The sequence below is a fragment of the Cutaneotrichosporon cavernicola genome, assembly GCF_030864355.1.
Source record: "Cutaneotrichosporon cavernicola HIS019 DNA, chromosome: 6".
In the NCBI taxonomy this organism is placed as follows: domain Eukaryota; kingdom Fungi; phylum Basidiomycota; class Tremellomycetes; order Trichosporonales; family Trichosporonaceae; genus Cutaneotrichosporon; species Cutaneotrichosporon cavernicola.
The window spans coordinates 602,906-623,826 of record NC_083398.1 but is presented as its reverse complement, the minus strand read 5'-3'; the positions used below and the strand labels follow the sequence as shown (position 1 = coordinate 623,826).

The 20,921-nt window shown below is 59.2% G+C and overlaps 8 protein-coding genes across 8 annotated transcripts; 5 read left to right on the top strand and 3 right to left on the bottom strand.

Annotated features, from left to right (window-relative positions):
* Nucleotides 1-557: 557 nt before the first annotated feature.
* CcaverHIS019_0602470 (uncharacterized protein) lies at nucleotides 558-2,249 on the top strand (the record flags this gene model as incomplete). The annotated part of the gene is made up of 5 exons (XM_060602684.1): nucleotides 558-697; nucleotides 739-1,105; nucleotides 1,284-1,556; nucleotides 1,623-1,833; nucleotides 1,870-2,249. 5 exons carry the CDS (start codon nucleotides 558-560, stop codon nucleotides 2,247-2,249), a joined length of 1,371 nt encoding a protein of 456 aa, XP_060459053.1.
* Nucleotides 2,250-2,267: 18 nt separating this feature from the next.
* CcaverHIS019_0602460 (uncharacterized protein) lies at nucleotides 2,268-4,976 on the bottom strand (the record flags this gene model as incomplete). The annotated part of the gene is made up of 4 exons (XM_060602683.1): nucleotides 2,268-3,570; nucleotides 3,602-4,041; nucleotides 4,073-4,389; nucleotides 4,421-4,976. The coding sequence occupies 4 exons, from the start codon at nucleotides 4,974-4,976 to the stop codon at nucleotides 2,268-2,270; spliced, it is 2,616 nt and encodes an 871-aa protein (XP_060459052.1).
* A 334-nt stretch (nucleotides 4,977-5,310) lies between these two features.
* Nucleotides 5,311-7,985, top strand: UBA1 (uncharacterized protein; the record flags this gene model as incomplete). Its single annotated transcript, XM_060602682.1, has 7 exons — nucleotides 5,311-5,826; nucleotides 5,858-6,098; nucleotides 6,132-6,408; nucleotides 6,578-6,595; nucleotides 6,631-6,858; nucleotides 6,895-7,819; nucleotides 7,860-7,985. 7 exons carry the CDS (start codon nucleotides 5,311-5,313, stop codon nucleotides 7,983-7,985), a joined length of 2,331 nt encoding a protein of 776 aa, XP_060459051.1.
* A 352-nt stretch (nucleotides 7,986-8,337) lies between these two features.
* Nucleotides 8,338-11,766, top strand: UBA1 (uncharacterized protein; the record flags this gene model as incomplete). The annotated part of the gene is made up of 12 exons (XM_060602681.1): nucleotides 8,338-8,371; nucleotides 8,419-8,424; nucleotides 8,462-8,483; nucleotides 8,518-8,537; nucleotides 8,573-8,638; nucleotides 8,671-8,753; nucleotides 8,788-8,928; nucleotides 8,963-9,293; nucleotides 9,330-10,447; nucleotides 10,486-11,538; nucleotides 11,573-11,710; nucleotides 11,746-11,766. 12 exons carry the CDS (start codon nucleotides 8,338-8,340, stop codon nucleotides 11,764-11,766), a joined length of 3,033 nt encoding a protein of 1,010 aa, XP_060459050.1.
* Nucleotides 11,767-12,086: 320 nt separating this feature from the next.
* Nucleotides 12,087-12,686, bottom strand: CcaverHIS019_0602430 (uncharacterized protein; the record flags this gene model as incomplete). Its single annotated transcript, XM_060602680.1, has 3 exons — nucleotides 12,087-12,178; nucleotides 12,212-12,394; nucleotides 12,560-12,686. The coding sequence occupies 3 exons, from the start codon at nucleotides 12,684-12,686 to the stop codon at nucleotides 12,087-12,089; spliced, it is 402 nt and encodes a 133-aa protein (XP_060459049.1).
* A 140-nt stretch (nucleotides 12,687-12,826) lies between these two features.
* CcaverHIS019_0602420 (uncharacterized protein) lies at nucleotides 12,827-15,522 on the top strand (the record flags this gene model as incomplete). Its single annotated transcript, XM_060602679.1, has 3 exons — nucleotides 12,827-13,099; nucleotides 13,312-13,713; nucleotides 13,759-15,522. The coding sequence occupies 3 exons, from the start codon at nucleotides 12,827-12,829 to the stop codon at nucleotides 15,520-15,522; spliced, it is 2,439 nt and encodes an 812-aa protein (XP_060459048.1).
* A 170-nt stretch (nucleotides 15,523-15,692) lies between these two features.
* On the bottom strand, nucleotides 15,693-17,265 carry CcaverHIS019_0602410 (uncharacterized protein; the record flags this gene model as incomplete). Its single annotated transcript, XM_060602676.1, has 4 exons — nucleotides 15,693-15,854; nucleotides 15,902-16,197; nucleotides 16,843-16,981; nucleotides 17,020-17,265. The coding sequence occupies 4 exons, from the start codon at nucleotides 17,263-17,265 to the stop codon at nucleotides 15,693-15,695; spliced, it is 843 nt and encodes a 280-aa protein (XP_060459047.1).
* A 1,515-nt stretch (nucleotides 17,266-18,780) lies between these two features.
* Nucleotides 18,781-20,880, top strand: CcaverHIS019_0602400 (uncharacterized protein; the record flags this gene model as incomplete). Its single annotated transcript, XM_060602675.1, has 10 exons — nucleotides 18,781-18,870; nucleotides 18,904-18,960; nucleotides 18,992-19,419; nucleotides 19,452-19,588; nucleotides 19,624-19,712; nucleotides 19,745-20,010; nucleotides 20,044-20,291; nucleotides 20,324-20,555; nucleotides 20,596-20,745; nucleotides 20,778-20,880. 10 exons carry the CDS (start codon nucleotides 18,781-18,783, stop codon nucleotides 20,878-20,880), a joined length of 1,800 nt encoding a protein of 599 aa, XP_060459046.1.
* Nucleotides 20,881-20,921: the final 41 nt, after the last annotated feature.

Here is a 20,921-nt window from a genome sequence, read left to right as displayed (position 1 = left end):
TCCGCAGCCGACTCATTTGTGATTGGAGATGTAGAGATGCGACAGCCAAAGTCTGATGTCTAGATCAAGACGGTACACCCACCCGCCCACCCACCTTTCGACTCCACACATCCCACGCTACCAAGACCGGTACACCTCCCCACTAACAAAACAGCAGACCTCTCCACTTACAAAACGACAACTGCATGATTCGAACATGCGCTCCCGAAGGAAATTGATCGACGACATTCGAGTCAATCGCGTTAACCACTCCGCCAAGTTGCCGATGGAATTCTGAGATGCTGGGAGGATACATGTGGAAGTGTGGGAGCGGGAGTATGTTGAGTAGGCTTGGCTTGGCTCACTCCCTCCATCACTCTGCATTCCTCGGAACGCACTACTCACTGAGGAAGAGCGAATTCCAATTCACGGCTAATTGATATGCCTGATCGGTTAATCCTTATCGCGGGTGACTTGCACTTCCTTTTCTTGACTTGGTTAACTTGAACTGGGCAGGTCTTTTGCTCACTCCACTCACAAACTGGTCTGGTCTTTTGCTCACTCCACTCACAAACAAGATGACACCAGAGCGCCAGCCGCTCCTTCCCCCCTCGGAGGTGGGAGTGCATGAACCCGCCCTCGAGCGTAACTTTTCCTTCATCGCGGCCCTCGGACTCGCTTTCACCCTTCTGAACACATGGACGGCCATGGCTGCGGCGTGAGTCACCTAACCGGCCAAGAGGTCAAGACTGACCTCAGCCTCCCCGTCGGCCTCCAATCCGGCGGCCCCGTAGTAATGCTCTACGGCCTAATCCTCTCAGTCCTCGGCCAGACCTTTGTCGCCGTCTCCCTCGCCGAAGTATGCCACGTCCTTCCCATGTCCGGCGGCCAGTACGACTGGGCGTACCTCCTCGCCCCTCCCAAATGGCGCCGCCCCCTCTCTTTCGTGGTGGGATGGTTAGCCTGCGCAGGCTGGGTCACGCTCTTCGCCGCCGCCGCCGCACTCACCCAAAGCCTATTTATGGGTGTACTCGTGTTATGGTCGGATACATTGCCTGCGCGGTGGCACGAATTCGCCCTCATCATCTCCTTTGTCCTCGCGAGCTTTTTCCTCAATGCCTTTGCGGTGAGGGCGTTGCCAGCAATCGACTGGTTCTCGGGGATTTGGAGTATCGCGGGGATGGTGTTGATCATGGCTGTCCTCCTGTTTTGTTCGAGAGGAGAATACCAACCCCCAAAGACGGTGTTTACTACTTTCACCAATAACACTGGGGTATGTCTATTCGTGAACAAGCTGATGATAGTGGCCCAACGCTCTCGCTTTCCTCCTCGGCATGCTACAGTCTACACTTACCACGTCGTCATTCGACGCCGTCACACACCTCGTTGAGGAGATGCCGCAACCAGCCCGGAACGCACCTATGATCATGGTTCTCGCGCCTATTACTGGTGGTATCACCGCTTGGCCGTTCATGCTCGTCCTCCTGTTCTGTCTCAAGAGCTGGGACGGGGTGTTGGGGTCCGCTATTGGGCCCGTGCTCGAGATCTACCGCCAGTCGACGGAGAGTCGTGTTGGGGTGAGTCTCTTCTCCTTGCGTTCTTCGCCATCCTCCTAACTTGCCACACACCCACCCTGACCCCAGGCAACCTCACTCATGCTCATCAACGTCGTCGCCATGTTCTTCTGCACGCAAAGCGTGCTAACCATCTCCTCGCGCATGGTCATGTCCTTTGCGCGCGACCGCGGCCTCGCAAACGTATCGCGCTTCATCTCCCCCATCTCGGCCCGCCTCAACGTGCCCTTCAACTCGCTCGTCTTCGTAACCGCCTGGGTAATCATCTTCGCGCTCATCTGTGAGTCGTCGCAAAACTCCACTAATCACTAACCAGACCTCGGCTCCACCGTCGCCCTCAACGCAATCATGTCCTCTGCCATCTTTTTCCTACAACTCTCGTACGCCGTACCCCTTCTCCTTCTCCTCTTCCGTGGGGAGGCTGCTCTCACCGACCACCGCCCCGAACAGGGATGGAGCCTCGGCCGCTGGAGGCGTCCCATCAACATCGTCGCCCTGGTGTTCTTGGCCGTTACCAGCACCGTGTTCCTCCTCCCGCCCTTCCTACCCGTCACGGCCGAGAATATGAACTACGCCGTGGTTGTATTCGCCATCGTGTTGGTCATGTGCGCCGTCGCATGGTTTATTGATGGTCGGGACAACTTCCAAGGCCCGACCGAGGTCGAGGAGCGCCTCGTCGCCGCAAAGGCTGCCTAGATCCGATGCATTTCCTACTTATACTTTCACCCACGTTCCCGGCGAACTCACGTCCACGAGCCACGCCGAACGCCCATTCACACTGACAGTCTCTGCGCCACGAACAACACGCTCGTCCCCAACCGGGAGGAAGACATGCAGCGTGTTCCCCCAGAGCGGCTTGAAGTCGTGCTCGGCAAATTTGGCCGACACGACGACATCCTCCCCACCCTCGTACGTGAGTTCGATGACAGCTCGGCCCGGCTCGGCTGAAATCCCATCGTCCTCAATCCAGCGGCCCGCGTACTTACCCGTAGTGGGGAAGATCTGCACGCCGCGCCAATCGTCGAGCCCGACCACGCCTCCCTCCTCATCGAGTTGGACGTCGACGCCGTCCGGCGTCGTCCGGGCCGGACCCTCGCGCTGCGTGACCGTATGGTAATTCTTGCCGGTGGGGATAACGACTCCTTCGCGTGCCAGGAGACCCATGTGCTCAAGCGGCGTGGCGAGCGTCACCCGCGTACCTGCGCGGTGCTGACCATACGGCGCATGGAGGTCAAAGTAGATGGTATCATCCTCGGCACTCGCCTTCGGGAGGTAGGCAGTGCGCGTCAGCTCCCCCTCATGGAGGGCAGGCACGGAGAGGAGTTGTCCAGCGCCGATCCACGCGTCAACCCCATTCAAGGTTTCGTCCGTGTACACCTCTGGATCCGAGGCGAAATCTCCCCACCCAAGCCAGGCGTTGGTCGGCTCCGCATCCTCGTGACTCCCCCACATGAGAGAGTTGAAGAACGGAAGGTACTCGTATCGCCATTTTATCGCGTCCCGAATGACCGGGAGGACGGAGGGGTACATCCAAGGCAGGTTTGTCTGGCTCGCACCAGACGGATCGTCGGGTGTCGGCTTGAATGCGTGGATGCAGAATCTCGCGTGCGTGACTCCAAGCTGTACCCAGCGCACAAACAACTCTGGAGAAGGAAGCGGTCCCCCGAATCCCCCAATATCCGAGCCAGTACTCTGCATCAAGCTGATGCCGCAGTTGAGCTGGATCGCCTGGCTGCCACGCAGGTTCTTCCAGCTCGTCCAGTTATCGCCTGTCCATGTACCGCAGGCATACTTGTGGGCTCCGACGTTGGCCGACCGCGTGAGGACATACGGCCGTCGCTCGGGATGAGAGCGGAGGAGCGTATCATGCGATACCTTGGCCACCATTTCTGTATTGACCATGCGCCCCAGCGCTCCCAACTTTGCCTTACCCGCCATAGCCGGCTGGCGGAGGGGGTGTGGGAAAACGTTGGCCGCCAAGAACTCGTCGTCGTGCAGATAATACTCGTTGTTATCACTTGTGTCAGCTAAATACTTGCGAGACGTACTTCCACATGCCATCGACGCCGAGGTCGATCAGCGACTTGACACCGGCTGCCCACCACTCCCGACCCGGGGCGCTCGTCATGTCCACCCAAGACCCCTTGCCATTCACGCCGACGCCCGAGCTCCAGATTCTCGTGACTACCGGTCCCTTGGCCAATGGGGCGTAGAACAGCCCGTCGGCCTTTAATACACTGTCATAGGCCGGGTGGCTGGTGAGCATGTAAGGCTTGATGTTGGGCACGACCTTGATCCCGGCCCGGTGCAGGCCGCCGACAAGCCCCTTAAAGTCGGGGTATCTTTTCTTGTTCATCGTGAAGACGTATCTATTCCCGTCCTCGCCCACAGTATATCCCGAGGAGAAGTGAATTGCCGAACACGGAATGCCGTACTTCCTACAGTCGTCTGGGAAGGCAGCGAGGAGGTCCTGCGCGATCGGCTCGTCCTATCGTCAGCCCATCCCGTTAAAAACGTACACTCTCGCCTAGACCCATCCCGCTAGCCAAATATCCTAGCCAGTCACGCCCGACGAGCATAGGACGGCCAACGACCTCAGCCCATGTCCGCGTAACCTCCCTAACCCCTGCGCCGAGGAGGTACCACTCCTCAAGGCCGCCCCAGTCCTGCGTAAACGTCTTGAAGTATCCCCAAGGGTCATCATGATGCCGCCCAATATCCCACAGCGCATTCGAGTTTGTCGCGTGGTAGATGGCATACGTCGACGGCGTCGGCTTGCCTGAAACGGCGCGGGGCGTGGACACGAGGAATGGCGTGTGCTTGTACAGCGGGTCGGCTAATGTCAGCTCCCTCAGACATAGACATACTCTCGTACGCGTCGTACGCAGCCGAGTCAGATCCATCACACCGAAAGCTCCGGCCAGTCAGGTCGAGCGGCGCGGCCTTCTCCCCCATCCCGAGATGGACGTTATCTTTCTCGAGCCACCAGTGCCGCATAACCCCATGTTCCGTGAGCGCATAGGAGCGCGATGGTAAATCACCAGCAATGCGCACCCAGGACCCCTCAATCTCCTCCCAGATAGAGAGGAGGATACTGTCCTCCCAATTGAGGCGTAGCTCCCGCCGGCGTGCTCCATCCTTCCCAGTTGGAGGGAAGGGTATGGTTGCATCACACCCGTCGATCTTGACATTGAAAGGTAGCGGCTCGTATTGTAGGATGACATTGTCGTGCGGTGGGGCAGGACGGTCGGGGCCCGTTAGAGTCACACGGACCGCGTTCGGTAGTGGAAAGGTGAGCGTGTACTCAAAGTCGGCGAAGGTCGCGTCCGGGCCTGAGACCAGCTTGAACTCGGTGGACTCGGACGAGGGCGGACCCGGCTGCGCAGGCTTGAAACCGGAGAGCTCGCGTTCGACTGTGACCATTGTTAGATGATTTATGGGTTAGATCCGTTGCATCTCAGCACTTGAACAACGTGCGTTCTTGTACTTGTGTCAAGGCGGAGACCGGACCGGATAATCTCCTCATGCCGTTGGCACCGTCTGGCAATTCCGGCGATCGGCGCCGGATCGCCGTACTCGTTTCAACAGAGACCACGTGACTTGGGCCCCGACTTCTTCTTTCCACGTGTGACCATCACGTCATGCGTGACCTCCACCTTCCCTCGATCGACAGACATCGACAGCGGGTGCAGCGGGATGGAACTGGAACTAGTTCTGTTTACTCATTGCTCAACAACCCATCTCACATCAACAATCCATGCCCCAGGTGAACGGCTCGTCAACACCTAGAACAGGCATACCCACTCCCAAGGGGAGCCGCTTACGGCCCCAAGTGGCGGTGGGTACGCCGACGCCATTACGCGTGCCAGCGCCAGTGACGCCAGTGACGCCTGACACGCCCAGTAGGCCGGCGGCATCACGCGTTGTCCGCTCGTCGCGGCCCAGTCTCACCACGCGCCCTTCACCCCCTGCCTCGTTTCCCAGTACAGTCTCTCCGACAACCAAGCTCGAGAGGCCGCCCAGTCGGACGAGCACGCCGAAGCGCGTCGCATCGCCAGCCAGATCTGTTGCGAGGAAGAAGTCCATCACCCAGCTCCAAGAACCAACACCACCGCTGCCGTCTGCCGCTCCTGCATCACAGCCATACGCCCCTCCCGCACTATCACATCAATCCACCCCGCCCACCCCACCGCTTCCCACGCCCGTGGTGGAGCCACCACCGAAACCGCCCCGCAATGCGCGTAGAGCCGATCCTCACGCGCAACCACCCGAGGTGAGTCACCCCACCTTCCTTCTGACACTAGCTCCAGACGTCGGAGCTAGACGTGCTCAAGGCGCGGCTGGAATCTCTCCAGACGCAGTACCGCGTCCTCCAGACCGAGCATGCGCGGTGTGCACCGCGCGTTGCGCGTGTCCCGAACCTTCCGGCGGGCGTGAGTGCCGACAAGGTCCTCGAGCTACTGTATGACCGCGCGACGCTTGGAGCCATTGTACATGCCATGCCGAGGGAACAGCGCACTAGCTTGCTCGGCGTCATGGCTGAGGGTGAGCTGAGGTTATGAAAGTAGCTCACGACAGCATGCCGGCCAAGCGATATTCAAGCGCAGATCGATGTGCTGGAGCAGCTGAAGGAATGCCGATCTGGCGTGCTGGGACGGATGGACGACAAGCTTGTCACCTGTGCCATCCAGTTCCTCCCCAGAGGTGATATCCTCAACCTCCGCCTCGTGTCCAAACGGTATGACCGGTTAGCCTCACTGCCTGCCGTATGGCGCCCAATGTGCAAGGAGTTAGAGGCGACGTGGGACGGTACAATCGATCTCAGCAACTATGGGCTTGAGGAGGATGGTGACTGGTGAGCTTTCCAAGCGTGAGTGCGTAGCTGACGGCTGGTTGGGGCTGTACAAACGCCTGTGGCAACGCGAGAAGCAGTGGACGAACGGGCAGGTGCAGAGCCTGGTCGTGCTTAGCGGGCACAGAAATTACGTTACATCTCTGCACCTCGCTGGCGAGACGCTCATCAGTGGCTCGTACGATGATACGTGAGCAAGAAGACGACCTCTCCAGCTGACTTAAGCATCCGCATCTGGCACCTTCCTTACGCCGTCACGAGCGCGAAGGCCGTGCCGCCGCCGCAGGTCATTCCCGCCAAGTCGGTGTCGAGTTTGGACTACTACGCTCCAGAGCAGGTGCTCGTGACGGGTTCGCATGATGTCGGGCGGGCCACACTGTGGCGGCAGATCGACGGCGAGTGGAAGGCGGACCGCATCTTGTCTGGCCACCTGCACGGTACGCGTGCTGTTGCGTGAGTCGGCGTTTAGGTGATGCTAATTCGCCAAAGTATCAACGCGCAGTGGATGATCTCAGTGGGCTCTGACAAGGCAATCGTCGTCTGGGACTGGCGCAGCGGAAGCAAGGTCGTGCGGTTCGGCCAGCAGACCAACGTCTGCATCGGCATGAACTTGCTGGACAACTTCATCATCACTGCCACAGTCGACGGCGTCATACGCAGCTTCTCGATCCAGAAGCGCGAGATGCTCGGCTCGTTCAAGCTCTCGGACCTGGCGGCCAGGCAGCCCGAGTACGCATCCAAGCTCAAGGACGTCGGCGTTGGCGCCTTAGGCATGCTTACGTGGTTCGAGGCAGAGGGCCGCTTCATGGCGTGCGCGACTAAGGACATCGTCATTCGTCTCGCGTGGGACTGGGCGACCTCTGAGGAGCAGCAGGAGATGGAGGACGGCGTGCCTTCCTCGCTCAGCCCAAGCAAGGACGCGTCTGTCGCACCTCTGCGTCCACGGCTCAGCGCTGGCGTCGCGGGGTCGCCCAGACCGCAGTCACCTGCGGCACCTCGCCGGGCGGCTGCGAGTCCGGTGCACAAGGCAACGGCGACGGCGACGGCGACGGGCTCCAAGCTGATAGACACCCTCACGAACGTCAGCGACGACGTGGCTGCCACAAGTGGGACAGCGAGCAAGTACGCGTTCATGCGGCCGCCACGCATCGTCGAGATCCTCGACATCACGGGCACGGAGCGCGGCGCGTTCGAGGCGGGCCGCGTGCGCATAATCACCAGCCGCCGCCTCTCAGTCAAGGCCGGTGCAGAGCGCCGCGTAATTGTTGGCACGGAGCGGCTTGGCGAGAATGGGGACCCCACTATGAAGCTTGTATCGCTGGGTGGCAAGTGGGACACGCAGGGCCGTGAGGCGGGACTGCACATCGCTGCCAAGAACCCAATGAGCCTGGCCCTGGACCACGACAAACTTGTTGTGAGTTCTGCTTACGTGGCAGTACCACAGCTGACACCAGTACGGCTGTACCGACGGATCAATCGTCGTCGCGGGCTTTGTGGGCGCAGACGGTGTTGTAAAGCCGAACTCGAACCCCATGCCGAGCAAGCCCGCGCCCCGGAAGAGTAATAAGAGGTCTCCATAGAGGATCACCTAGGTCATAACCATCCATAATATCCATGTATCTCTATCCGTCGTCGTCGCTACCGCGCTTTGGCCGTTTGTAATGTGTTGAATCTCAAAGTGGAGGATGGCGGACATTTGATTCCGTGCCAAGTGCCAATGCTCTGACCTGGACCCGTGAGTCATCGTCATGGTTCATGTTCACCGCTGGTCGCCGCTCATATTCTAACACCTTCGCTTCACTCTTCTGTCTTCCAATCAAACGATTCACAGAGAGCTCGACGTACACAAGTCCTATCTCCGTGTCACAACCCACTCCCCTTGCTTCCACACTCTCTTTCCCCACTTCCCACTTGCCCAGAATGGCGTCCGCGATGGAGGTCGACCCTGTCGCTGGCAACAACCAAAGTACGTCCTTACTTCTTTCCTTTCCGCGGATCATGACTAACGCACAGTTGACGGTACGCACTCTGCGTGTTAAATCACTGACGTGTCCAGAGGGCCTCTACTCGCGCCAGCTGTAAGTGCTGCCGCACCATACCGCTGACCCATAGTTACGTGCTTGGTCATGAGGGTGAGGTTGAATGCTCAAGGTGTAGCTCATGTCAGCGATGAAGAAGATGGCCAACTCGAACGTCCTTGTCGTCGGGATGAAGGGCCTCGGTGTCGAGATTGGTGCGTGCTGTCAAGACTGAACTAACGTCCAGCCAAGAACATCGCGCTTGCCGGAGTAAAGAGCGTGACGATCTACGACCCAGCGCCGGTCGAGATCGCCGACGTCGGCACCCAGGTTGGTTCGGTGCTTGGACGTGCACTGACCCCAGTTCTTCCTACGCGAGGCCGACGTCGGCAAGCCTCGCCACGAGGTGACCGCGCCGCGCCTCGCCGAGCTCAACTCGTACGTGCCTGTAAAGGTGCTCGAGGGGAGCGGCGAGATCACGCCCGAGATGGTTGCGCCGTACCAGGTGAGCTTGCTTGTGTTCCGCTAGCTGACAGCAGGCGGTGGTCCTCACGAACACGACGCTCGCAAAGCAGATCGAGATTGACGAGTTCGCCCGCACCAAGGGCATCTTCTTCATTGCGGCTGATGTGCGCGGCCTGTTTGGGTCGGTGTTCAACGACTTTGGCGACGACTTCACTTGCGTCGACCCCACCGGCGAGAACCCATTGAGCGGCATGGTTCTCTATGTCGAGACTGGGCCGGATGCGCTCGTCACTTGTGTGGACGAGACGCGCCACGGCCTTGAGGACGGCGACTTCGTCACATTCTCCGAGATCAAGGGTATGGACACGCTGAACGGCGCAGAGCCCCGGAAGGTCACTGTGAAGGGTGAGCTATATGTTATCCACAAGAAGCTGACAGCAGGTCCTTACACCTTCTCCGTCGGCGACACCACCGGTCTTGGCGAGTACGTGTCGGGCGGCCTCTTCACGCAGGTGAAGATGCCCAAGGTCCTGCACTTCAAGTCGCTCAAGGACACCCTCACCCAGCCCGAGTACTTCATCACCGACTTTGCCAAGTGGGACCGCCCCTCGACGCTCCACGTCGGTTTCCAGGCCCTCTCGCAGTACTTTGAGAAGAACGGCCGCCTTCCCCGTGCTCGCAATGTTGAGGATGCCGCCGCACTGACTGCCATCGCGAAGGAGATCCACTCGTCCACCGCCACCGAGGGTGACCTCGACGAGAAGGTTATCGAGGAGCTCGCGTTCCAGGCGACCGGCGACGTTTCACCCATGGTCGCTGTCATCGGTGGCTTCGTCGCCCAGGAGGTGCTCAAGGCCGTCTCGGCCAAGTTCCACCCCATGCAGCAGAACATGTACTTTGACGCGCTCGAGGCGCTCCCCACCGAGCTTCCCACTGAGGCCGACTGCCAGCCCACTGGCTCGCGCTACGACGGCCAGATCGCCGTATTCGGCAAGAAGTTCCACGACAAGATTGCCGCCAACCGCCAGTTCCTCGTTGGGTCGGGCGCCATCGGCTGCGAGATGCTTAAGAACTGGTCGATGATGGGTCTTGGCTCAGGTCCCGAGGGCTCGATTGTGGTCACTGACCTCGACACGATCGAGAAGTCGAACCTCAACCGCCAGTTCCTCTTCCGTGCCAAGGACGTCGGCAAGTTCAAGGCAGAGTCTGCCGCCGCTGCCGTTACCGAAATGAACCCCGCGCTCAAGGGCAAGATCACCACCTACCAGGACCGTGTGGGCCCCGAGACTGAGGAAACATTCGGCGACGAGTTCTTCAGCAAGCTCGACTGCGTGACCAACGCGCTCGACAACGTCATGGCGCGCCAGTACATGGACCGCCGCTGTGTCTTCTACCAGAAGCCGCTCCTGGAGTCTGGCACGCTCGGCACCAAAGCCAACACCCAGGTCGTCCTCCCCTTCATCACCGAGTCGTACTCGTCCTCTCAGGACCCCCCTGAGAAGTCTATCCCCTCATGTACGGTCAAGAACTTCCCCAACGCCATTGAGCACACCATCCAGGTAAGCTAGTTGGTCAGAAACGTTTAACTGACACGCAGTGGGCTCGCGAGGCTTTCGACGCCCTTTTCGTCAACCCGCCCACGACCGTCAACCTCTACCTCTCGCAACCCAACTTTGTCGAGACGACGCTCAAGAGCTCGGGTCAGCACCACGAGCAGCTCAAGCAAATTGAGCGCTACCTCGTCCAGCGCCCGACGACGTTCGCCGAGTGCGTCCAGTGGGCTCGCCTCCAGTACCAGAACAGCTACGATAACGATATCAGTCAGCTCCTGTACAACCTCCCCAAGGATCAGGTTAACTCGAACGGCACGCCCTTCTGGTCGGGTCCCAAGCGTGCCCCCGACCCGCTTGAGTTCAACATCGACGACGAACTTGACTTTGCCTACCTCGTCGCCGCTGCCAACCTCCACGCCTTCAACTATGGCCTCAAGGGCGAGCGCGACCCTGCCGTCTTCCGCAAGGCACTTGAGGGCTTCAACGTGCCCAAGTTCACCCCGAAGAGCGGCGTCAAGATCCAGGTGAACGAGAACGAGCCCGTAAACGAGACGCCCGACGACTCGGACGACATCAGCTCGATCGTCAAGGGCCTTCCTTCGCCCTCGACGCTCGCTGGATTCCGCCTGGTACCTTGCGACTTTGAGAAGGACGACGACTCGAACCACCACATCGACTTTGTCACGGCGGCCTCCAACCTCCGCGCCCGCAACTACAGCATCACGGAGGCGGACCGCCACAAGACGAAGCTGATCGCGGGCAAGATCATCCCGGCCATCGCGACGACAACCGCGCTTGCTGTCGGCCTCGTCTGCCTCGAGCTGTACAAGATCATCGATGGCAAGGACGACCTCGAGCAGTACAAGAACGGGTTTGTCAACCTCGCGCTGCCGTTCTTCGGTTTCTCCGAGCCAATCGCCGCGGCCAAGCAGAAGTACAACGACACCGAGTGGACGCTGTGGGACCGCTTCGAGATTGACGGCAACCCAACGTTACAGGAGATCATCGACTGGTTCCAGGACAAGCACCAGCTCGAGTTGCAGATGGTGTCACAGGGCGTGTCGATGCTGTGGTCGGCGTTCACGGCGCCCAAGAAGGTCAGTTATAGTGTAATGCGGAGCTGACAGACAGGCGGCCGAGCGTCTCCCGAAGAAGATCTCGGATCTCGTCGAGGAGGTTAGCAAGAAGGCGTTACCGAGCTGGCAGAAGAGCCTGCTGGTTGAGGTCATGGCTGACGACCCAACCGGCGAGGACGTCGAGGTGCCCTACGTGAGTTGCTTAATTGTTGAGGAAACTGACAGCAGCTCCTGATCAACCTTCCGTAATCTTGTGATGCCTGCGTTGCAGTAGAGTATTTTGTAGAAGTGATGTAGTTGGTGGAAGAAGTCGGCAGTGGAGACGGGGTTCAGTAGGTGGGGGTAGTTGACACTGTCTGCGTCGATATTTAATGGATGCAGCCACACACTAAGTCACACACCATGTCGAGTGTCGGGAGAGGACAGCCGTGAAGATGGCCTGGAGACAGCCCCCCCAGTAAGCATAAGTTGCGCAACCGGCGCGAGCGAGCAGTGCTGCGCAGGATGACTGGCAGAGTGGTTCGCGATCCGCCAGTCTCTCATCGTGCTCTAAGCCCAGTAATACATGTCTAAACGCCGTTCTGCGCGTCTGCCGCCGCCTCAGCCGCGAGGTCCGGCCCCGCCGCTGCGTTCTCGCGCAGCCACTCCTCACTCTCCCACACTGCCGTCAGCTCACATTGGAGGGGCAACTCACATGCGCGGTCGTGCTTGCCGCTCCCGTCGGCGCCGTACTTGTTCGGATTCGCAATCGAGCACTTGAGGAACTTGCCCTGCCCCGCGTACCCGGGGAGCTCGTTGAGGTCGTAGTTGTCGATAGCATCTTGTGCGTCGGCCGCCTCTGCAAAGGTGATGAAAGCGTAGCCGCGGTGTTTTGATGCTGGTGTCAGCGTGCACGCGCAATGGGAGATTGGGTTGGACGCAAGGGCAGAGCAAAGATTGGGTTGAACGCAAGGGCAGAGCAAGTCCATCTAGAATACGTAGCCGTGACCAAGCTGGTCGCAACGTCCAGCTCCCCTTTCAACTTCCAAGAGCTACTACTCACCATCATGCTCGTGCGGAAGGCTGATCTCGAGAATGTCGCCAAACGTCACAAAAGTCGCAAGCAGCTGGTCCTCATTCACGGCCGCCGGCAGACCCGCGACATACACCGTCGAACGCTTTCCAGACATTGCGGCGATTATCCGAGTTCAAAGTTGGACGTATTGGTGCTTGGTGGCCAAATTGAGGCGAGTTCAGAGTTGTTGACTTTACCTTGGTCATGACAAGCACAAGCGCTAAGTGAGGGGGCGGATACGTCACGTGACACGTCATGAGCCCCACCATCTCACCCTCGCCACCATACTTTGCATTCACTCCATTCGGGCCCATGCTCGTCCCTATTGCCATTGCCGTCGTCGTGCTCATGTTCGTCATGCGGCGGAGAGATACACCCTCGGAGACAGGGTCGACAGAGTCAACAGTGTCAACAGTGTCAACAGAAACGGACGAGTTGAGACCCTGTCTCATACTCGGACTGCCGAGTGAGATCCTCGAGCGCGTGCTCGCCAACCTTGACCCGGATGAGCTCGTTGCTGCGTCACAGGTGCGTTGTTGGATTTGGATTCACCCATTCCGAGGTTTTGTGTTCCATCACCGTGTCGATGCTTCCATGACTCGTCCGGTTGCATTCAGCTTGAGGCCAAGTCCCCACCCCGGGCATTCCCACAGCTGGGCCGTTCCATCTCTTGCCCATCCATCACTTGCCCGTCCATCACCCTTCCCCAACCGCCCCAACCCTGACATAGCTGACCCCAGACATGTTCAGCCCTTCGAAGAGTAGCCAAGGCGCCAAGCTTAAAGTATCAGTCCACACTCGTCGCCCGTGGCTACCTCGACGTACCTAATCGCATACCACCGCAGCCGTGGTCACGAGAAGGTGCCAAGCTCGAGACGTCCCCCTACACAGGCACGACGCGCGCGATGATCCCTTCTGTCAGCTTACCCGCCTTTGAGAAAGAACCCCCCGGACGACGGGACACTAGTGCCCTATCTGCTGCGGAGAAGGCGCAGCTCCTTGCTGAGCGCGAGGCACGCTTTGACGAGCTCAGGCCTACCGAGGTGCGGCAGTTCTCTGTCGCTGGTCCCGCGGGCGTTTACGAGCTGCAGGACGGTATCTTCCTGCTTTGCAAGGAGCGGTCAACCGCACATGACATCAGAGTATGTACATTGTGGTGGCGGGGTGGCTGAAACATCTAACGCTAGCCAACAAAAATCCGGCTTATCCCGCTCGCGTCGGCGGTTGACCCCGACCTCGACGCGCCGATCGTGCCGTGTAAGGAGGTCGATGTGGGCTTCCCGATCGCCGACCTTACGATGGACCCAAGCCAGGATCTCATTGTCGTGAGCGAGCACTCGCCACTGGGAGAGAATGGACGCGCTCCGATCCACCGCTTCCACCTTCTCTCCTTAAGTACTGGTGAACCGCACCCCCTCGCCGCATGTCCCACCCTCGACTCACCACCGTGGGTCCCCGCAGATGTGCGACACGTCAGCCAGCAGCTCCTCCAGGTCATGGATAGCACGCTCGTCGTGCTCATCGCGGTGCAAGACGAGGTGATGGCAATGCGCGCTGCGTACCATGAGGAGATGTTCGCGTGGGACTGGAAGACGGGCGTCGTGCTCGGTCGCCGAAACCTTGGCGACACCCTCACGCGCTCCAGTATGGCGCTCTTGACGCCCACCACCGTCGCCGTGACAATGCCAGCGGTCATCGGACCGACGCTGCGGGAGATGTTCGGCGGCGTCCCGGGATTCATGGACAACCAGAACCCCGTGTTCATCCACCCACCCAGTATCGACATCTTCTCGTTTGCGCAGAACTCCAACATACCGCCACCTGAAGACACCCGGCCGTTGCAGAGGGCCGACTCTGACAGGACGACGCCACGCTTTGCACTCGTCGTACGCCTACTCATGCCGGCCCTGCGTGCTGGTTCGATGATGGCACAAATGCACATGCGCCCAGACCCCGCGTTCCCACCAGTACCAAGCAGTCAGACCACGCTCGGGTCTCGGCCGTTCACGCAAGATCCGCGCCGGGGCGTCATCGTAATCGAGATGACGATGGACGATGACCGGCTCGTCATGCCGATGCGTATGAGGCCCGAGTTTTACGAAATGTTCATTCTCCGCGAAACGCTAGTGGCAATGGCCGATGAAGGCGAAGCACGTCTGCATGAGATCTGGGATCGGAAGGCGGCGGCGCGGGCGGCACGGGGAGCGTCGTCCCATTCACCGCCAAGCACGCCAGGCAGTAGGCGCAGGTTCCGGTCCACGACGCCATCAACGCCCAGCGGTCCAATTTCACGTTCCGGCTCGCCCGCGTCACCTGCTACACCGACCTCCCACTCTAGTACCAGCAGTCACGCAGGCAGCCCCGCGCTGCCCGCGGACGGTAAGGAGCGCACGTACTCTGCCAAGCCACGGCGGAAGCACCACGTCGACTCGCCGACGCGCACGTTCGAATGGGACGAGTGGGGAGAGCATTCGACGCGCGTCTTGGACCCCAAAATGCTCACGCGGCGACTCTGGGTTTGCTCATGCTCTGGATACCGTTACGTTAGCCTGATACGGAGGCCGGTGCCCAACCAGAGGGTTGCGACCGATCTATGCGTGCAAGATTTCAACCCGCATTGGTGGGTGGACGAGCACTTCAAGCCGTCGCCGCAGGCTGGACTCGTCGGCGCCGCCTTGGAGACGGTACCCGGCAAGGATGCTAGGCTGGGCAATGCGGTCCCCGAAGCGAGGGTACGGTCGTTCGGTCGCAATATGCCTACTATCGTCAAGAGCGACGCCTGGGACGTCGAAGTTGTCACCCACCTACCGTACCGCTCCGTACGGAGGCAACTGAGCGGCAACCCCAATGGGGTCATGATTGACGACCAGCGTATTATGCTCGTCAGCCACCAGGTGCAGGACCACGACTGGCTTGGCATGATACAACATGTCCAGACGTGGTGCATGTGAGAGAGGGAATGTCAGATGTTCAGTAGAAGCTCATTGCAGGGACACCTCCCACGCGTGACTCACGTATATCTTAGTCTACGGATACGATGCTGGAACTGTCATGCCACATACAACGAAACGAAACAACATCCAACACTAACTCGTGCCTCGCACTCACAGCTCGCGCTCACTCAGACAGATTCGACCTTACGAGCACACGCCTCGAGGCGGGCGGCGAGGCGCGCGTTATCTGCCTGCGCCTCGGCAAGCGCGAACTGTATGTCCTCGAAAGCGGCGCATTTCTGTTGTAGTTCCTCGACCAGCGCCCGCTGTTCCTCGAGATCAGCGCGCATCTACGGTCAGCCAACCTAGTCGACCTAAAACCAAAGCCAAAACTCACCTGTTCCTGCAGGACTTTTTTCTTCCACCGAAACTTCTTCTGCGCCTGCGCATTCTGCTCTTTACGCCTCTGCGCATCCCGCCGCACATAAGTCCGTTTCTTCGGCTTGCCCTCCGTTGGCGAAACACTCCCGCTCCGTTCGAGATCGCGTAACTCGGAACTATCTCTCTCTCTCTTGACGGCCAACCTGGCCGATGATCGGGTACGCACTTGAGGCCGCCGCTTTGGAGCGGGCGTCCACTCGTCCTCGTCCTCGCTCGAGTCGGTGTCACTCGAATCGCTCTGTGGCCAAGCTCCTGGCGTCGTGTTGGTCGATTGTGGACCCGATGGAGTGGAAGCCGGGGCGGAAGCGGAACCCCGACCAGGAACCCCAAGACCAGGGAATCGTTGTGGAGGCAGAGGAATGTGGCGCTCATTACTCGGCACGTAGGCTGCGCTCGGCGCGCTTGCGTTGGGGATTACGGTATGTGCTGAGCTTGGCGAGTAACGGTGAGAATTTGGGTGCGAGTGGTGCAGGTGCGAGGGTGGACGGAGGTGCTCGCCGTTTGGTCGGCCGCCTGCACCAACAACCACACCAGCTCCCACACCGACACCACCGGCCACGCCACCAACCCCAACCCCACCCGCACCCACTCCTGCCATCCCACCAGCACCACCACCACCACCAACCATCCCACCCGCACCGGCGCCCCTTCCCACTACCCTAACCCTGGCCCCACCCACTGCCCCAACCACACCACCACCACCACCACCACCACCACCACCACCACCACTCACACCCACACCCGCACGTGAAGACACTGGTTGTGTACGCTGGTATGGATGCGGCTGGGAACGGGCGTGGATGCGACTTTGTGTAGGGCCATGATGGGTTGTCGGGCGAGGGTCGCGGGGGTCACGAGGGTCACGAGGGTCACGAGGGTATGGGCTGTACCACTCACTCCGCTCGCTCCAGTATTGCGTGGGTTGCGGCTGACTTTGGTTGCGGTGCTGAACATGGACTGGGTGGCTTGGGTGATGCCCACGGGAATGAGTCGGATCGGGGCCAGGAGGAGGGAGTTGCAGGAACCGCATACTCATCTGACCGTCAGCCAGCGTGCCTAGACGGCGTCACCCACTTGGCTCTGTGCGTCGCCGTCCTTCCATCCGGTTGGAGATAGGCGGCGGGGTGCGCGACGAGGGGCCGGGGCACGCACCTCTCCCGTGAGGTGAGAAATGGGAGGGAGTTGGTTGTCAAACTTGCGCGGAGAATAGCCGAGGGCAACGTCGGCCAGCAAGCCTATTGGGCCGACGTTGAGCGCCTTAGGGTGCGCGAGCGACGTGGTGGATATGGACGGGCTGGTGGCGATGTCGTTTGCCACCATGGTGACTGCACGGACTGGATTCTTGTTGTCAGGATGTGCAGGATGTGCAGGACGTAAGCAGTTTGTCCGCTGTTCCGCATACCTCAGGACCCTAAAATTGTGACGTTTGCCGAGACGTGTGGATTGTACAAGTTGGGGTGAAGGATGAAGTAAGGACGAGGATGGGGAGATGGGGATTGAGAGTACAAATAGAAAATGGACGGCGAGGACGTTCGGGATCGGTGGAATAGCGAGCAAGATGTGTGTATATTATTATCACGAGGCAAGTTTGGCCGCGAAGCACGTCCGCTGTCCCGGCAATCCCACAACATCCGCTCGGGTTAGATTGGACTTGTTTGGTGTGCCTCTGGCTAGCTGCTAGCTGCTAGGTGATTGCTGCTTGCTGCTAGCTGTGTGTTTCCAGTGTGTCGTGTTCCGAAGCTGAATGGGTTCTGATTGTCTGGTTTGACGTGAGTGAAGCAAGTGGTGAGTTGTGGTTGTGGATCGTGGACGATGAGAAAAGCACGATCAAAGCACCATCTTTTCTTTGCATTCCGCCAGGCCCAGTCTGCAACAAGGTACAAGGCAGTACGCCCAATGACTTGACGGCCCCAACGGCCAGGTCAACGGCTACCAAGCAAACTCAAGTTGGAATTAGGGTAAAGTTGGTCAATCGCAATCGTGCACCTTCCGGGAATGGTGAGCTGGTTACCATATCCCCCCCTGTCCCTATTGTACCTGGATAATGATCCCTGCGGTGCGAACTCTTGCCTCACATAACCCCCCCAGAATACACAGCTCCTTTCTCCTTGCTCCTTACTCCTTGTTCGCGACCGTAGCCTCAGCCCACGCCACCGCTTGCTTCTGCGCCACCAACCATCGCCACGACCTCCTCGGCAGGCTCTGCCGCCTCGGCTGACCCATTCCTCCGCTACGCCCGGGGTGAGGTCAGCAGGTCAGCAGGTCAATCGGACCACAAGCATTTGGCATTGGAGATTGAGAGGGAGGTTAGTCGTCGGCGTAGCGTCACCCCTCGTCTCCATTCGTACCGCTGTGCACGGCGTTGCGCGATCGAAAACGACTTCCCCCTTCCTCCTCCTCCCTTTCCCTTACAGCGTTCAGATCTGCAGGATGCAATATGCAGGGTTGCAACAATGAGAAAAGAGGGCTCGTGCGTACAACTTGTTCGGTTGCAGTCGCCGTCGTTGGCCACACCCCCCCCCCAAGCCGAGGGTCTGTGCCACAAGCCAAATACTGCCACGTGCGTGTGCCTTGAACCTTGAACCTCCACTTGATCCCCATTTCAATAATACCATGTTGTTGATGAAGGAGTGTCTGTAGAGATTCTGTCGATAACCATTCTGAACGCCATTTGCCATCTCTCTCACAGTCTCCAATCGCATCACCCGACCACCATCTCTTAACCCTTTCTTAATCCTTTGCTTTATTCGGCACAGACACAACAAACACCCACATCAGCCGCATCGAATTCCTCCGGGCCCCGCCTTCGCCTGCCCTTCGCGCCTTCATCTTCCCATGCCGCGCCCAAAGGCGCGCAAGTTCTACGCCGTGCGCGTGGGCCGCATACCAGGGCTATACCATGACTGGGAATCTGCCCAGAAGCAGGTATTTCTATTGACGATGAACGCACTGACCCAGATCAACGGCTTCCCCGGCGCTTTGCACCGCGCGTTCAAGTCCGAAACAGAAGCCAACGTACGTGCGGCTTGGCACTACTGACTTACAGGCTTACTTGAACCCGAGACCGCGACCCAAAAGTGCCGTTATCGACCTGAGCGTTGAGTCAGATGGGAAGAGTGTTATCGACCTCACATCCCCGGGCAAGGCGAGCAAGTCGCCTTCCCCTCGGGTGGCAAACGAGTCACCTCCGTCTCGGATGGCACAACTCGCTCACGAGTATCGCGAATACATTGATCATCCAGTCGCGTCCTCTCCCGAAACGTTCCCCATGTTAGAAGAACAGCCCAGCCTCGACCCTCCATTGTCTGAGCAGCAACATGATGTCTTGAAACGCTGCATGGCTGGCGACAACATATTCTTCACTGGTTCAGCCGGGACCGGCAAGTCGGTCCTCCTGCGCGCCCTGATTCGGAGTCTCAAGGCGCGAGGAAGCGGAGACGTCGCCATCACGGCTAGTACCGGCATGGCCGCTCTGTGCGTTGCCACTCCGTCACTGCTGACGTTAGCAACATTGGGGGGTGTACACTGCACTCATGGGCTGGTATTGGGCTGGGCGCGGGGGAGGTCGACCGCCTACTCAGGTTCATGAACAACTTTGCGCGCAAGCGGTGGTACCGGACCGTTACACTACTTGTCGACGAGGGTGAGCTAAGAACGACATTGACGAGCTCACGTCAGTCTCCATGCTGCACGGGGAACTGCTTGACAAGCTCGACAAAATTGGACGCCACTACCGAGACCCTGGGAAACCGTTTGGCGGGATCCAGGTGAGCTTTGTCTCAACCCTGCTAATACTGAGATCATCTTCTGCGGCGATTTCCTGCAGTTGCCGCCCGTGAGCAAAGGAGGACCCGTGTCGTACGCGTTCGACTCGAACGTCTGGGAGGAGCTGTTCCCACGAACCAACATGATCACTCTCAACAGCGTGTTCCGGCAAAGTGACTCGCGGTTCGTTGACTGTCTCGAGAGTATGCGCCGCGGCGTCGTGTCTGAAGCACACGACGGCCTACTGAGGTCGCTCAACCGTCCTCTCGAAGACTCGGATGGCATCAGAGCCGTCCTTCTGTGAGCTCTTCGATCTTTTTTAGCTGACAGTAGGTACTCGCGGCGAATGGATGTCGACCGCGAGAACATGAAGAACCTCGACGCTATCAGGTCGAAGCTTGAAATATACGAAGCGGTGGATCGCGCACACGAGACAGAGGGAGGACGGAAAATACGTCAGCACGAGGCAACAGACTTGTTGAACGACCGCTCGCGCTGGCCGCAGAGCCTCCTCCTCAAGATCGACGCACAGGTCATGTTGGTCACCAATTGGAAGCCAGGGCTGGTCAATGGGTCGACTGGTCAGTGCTCTCCACGTCTGCTCTGACACCAGGCATCGTCACTGCGTTCTTGACGCCGGACGAGGCTCGGAAGGCTAACGTCATCGTTCCGTCGGAATTTGAGGACATCCACCGAGACCGCCAATGGCCTGTGGTCCGGTTCAAGCCCCATCGCCACTCTGAGCCCTGGCCTGACATCCTGGTACCGCAGATGACCGTGACCGTCGAGAACGCGAACCAGGAAGTTGAGGCGTCGCGCGAGCAGGTCCCCCTCATTCTTGCATGGTACGTCCGCTGTCCTCGGTTGCTTCGTGGCTGACAACAGGGCAATCACGATCCACAAGTCGCAGGGCCTGACACTGGACAAAGTCTGCGTCGACCTCGGCGGTGCCTTTGACTGCGGACAGGCTTATGTCGCGGTGTCGCGCGCAACGAGCCTCGACGGCCTTGAGGTGCGGCAGTATACACGGAGCAAGTGGGTTGTGGATAGTGAAGAGCTAACAGTAGAATCATGACGAGCCAGCGCGTCCTGGACTGGACGCAGGAGATGGCCGAAGACGAGAAATGGGACGAATTGGTGATGAGCTCGCAGGCCGTGCTCGACTGCTAGTGTCTAGCTGTCTACTAGTGTGTTATCTAGTGTTGTATAGT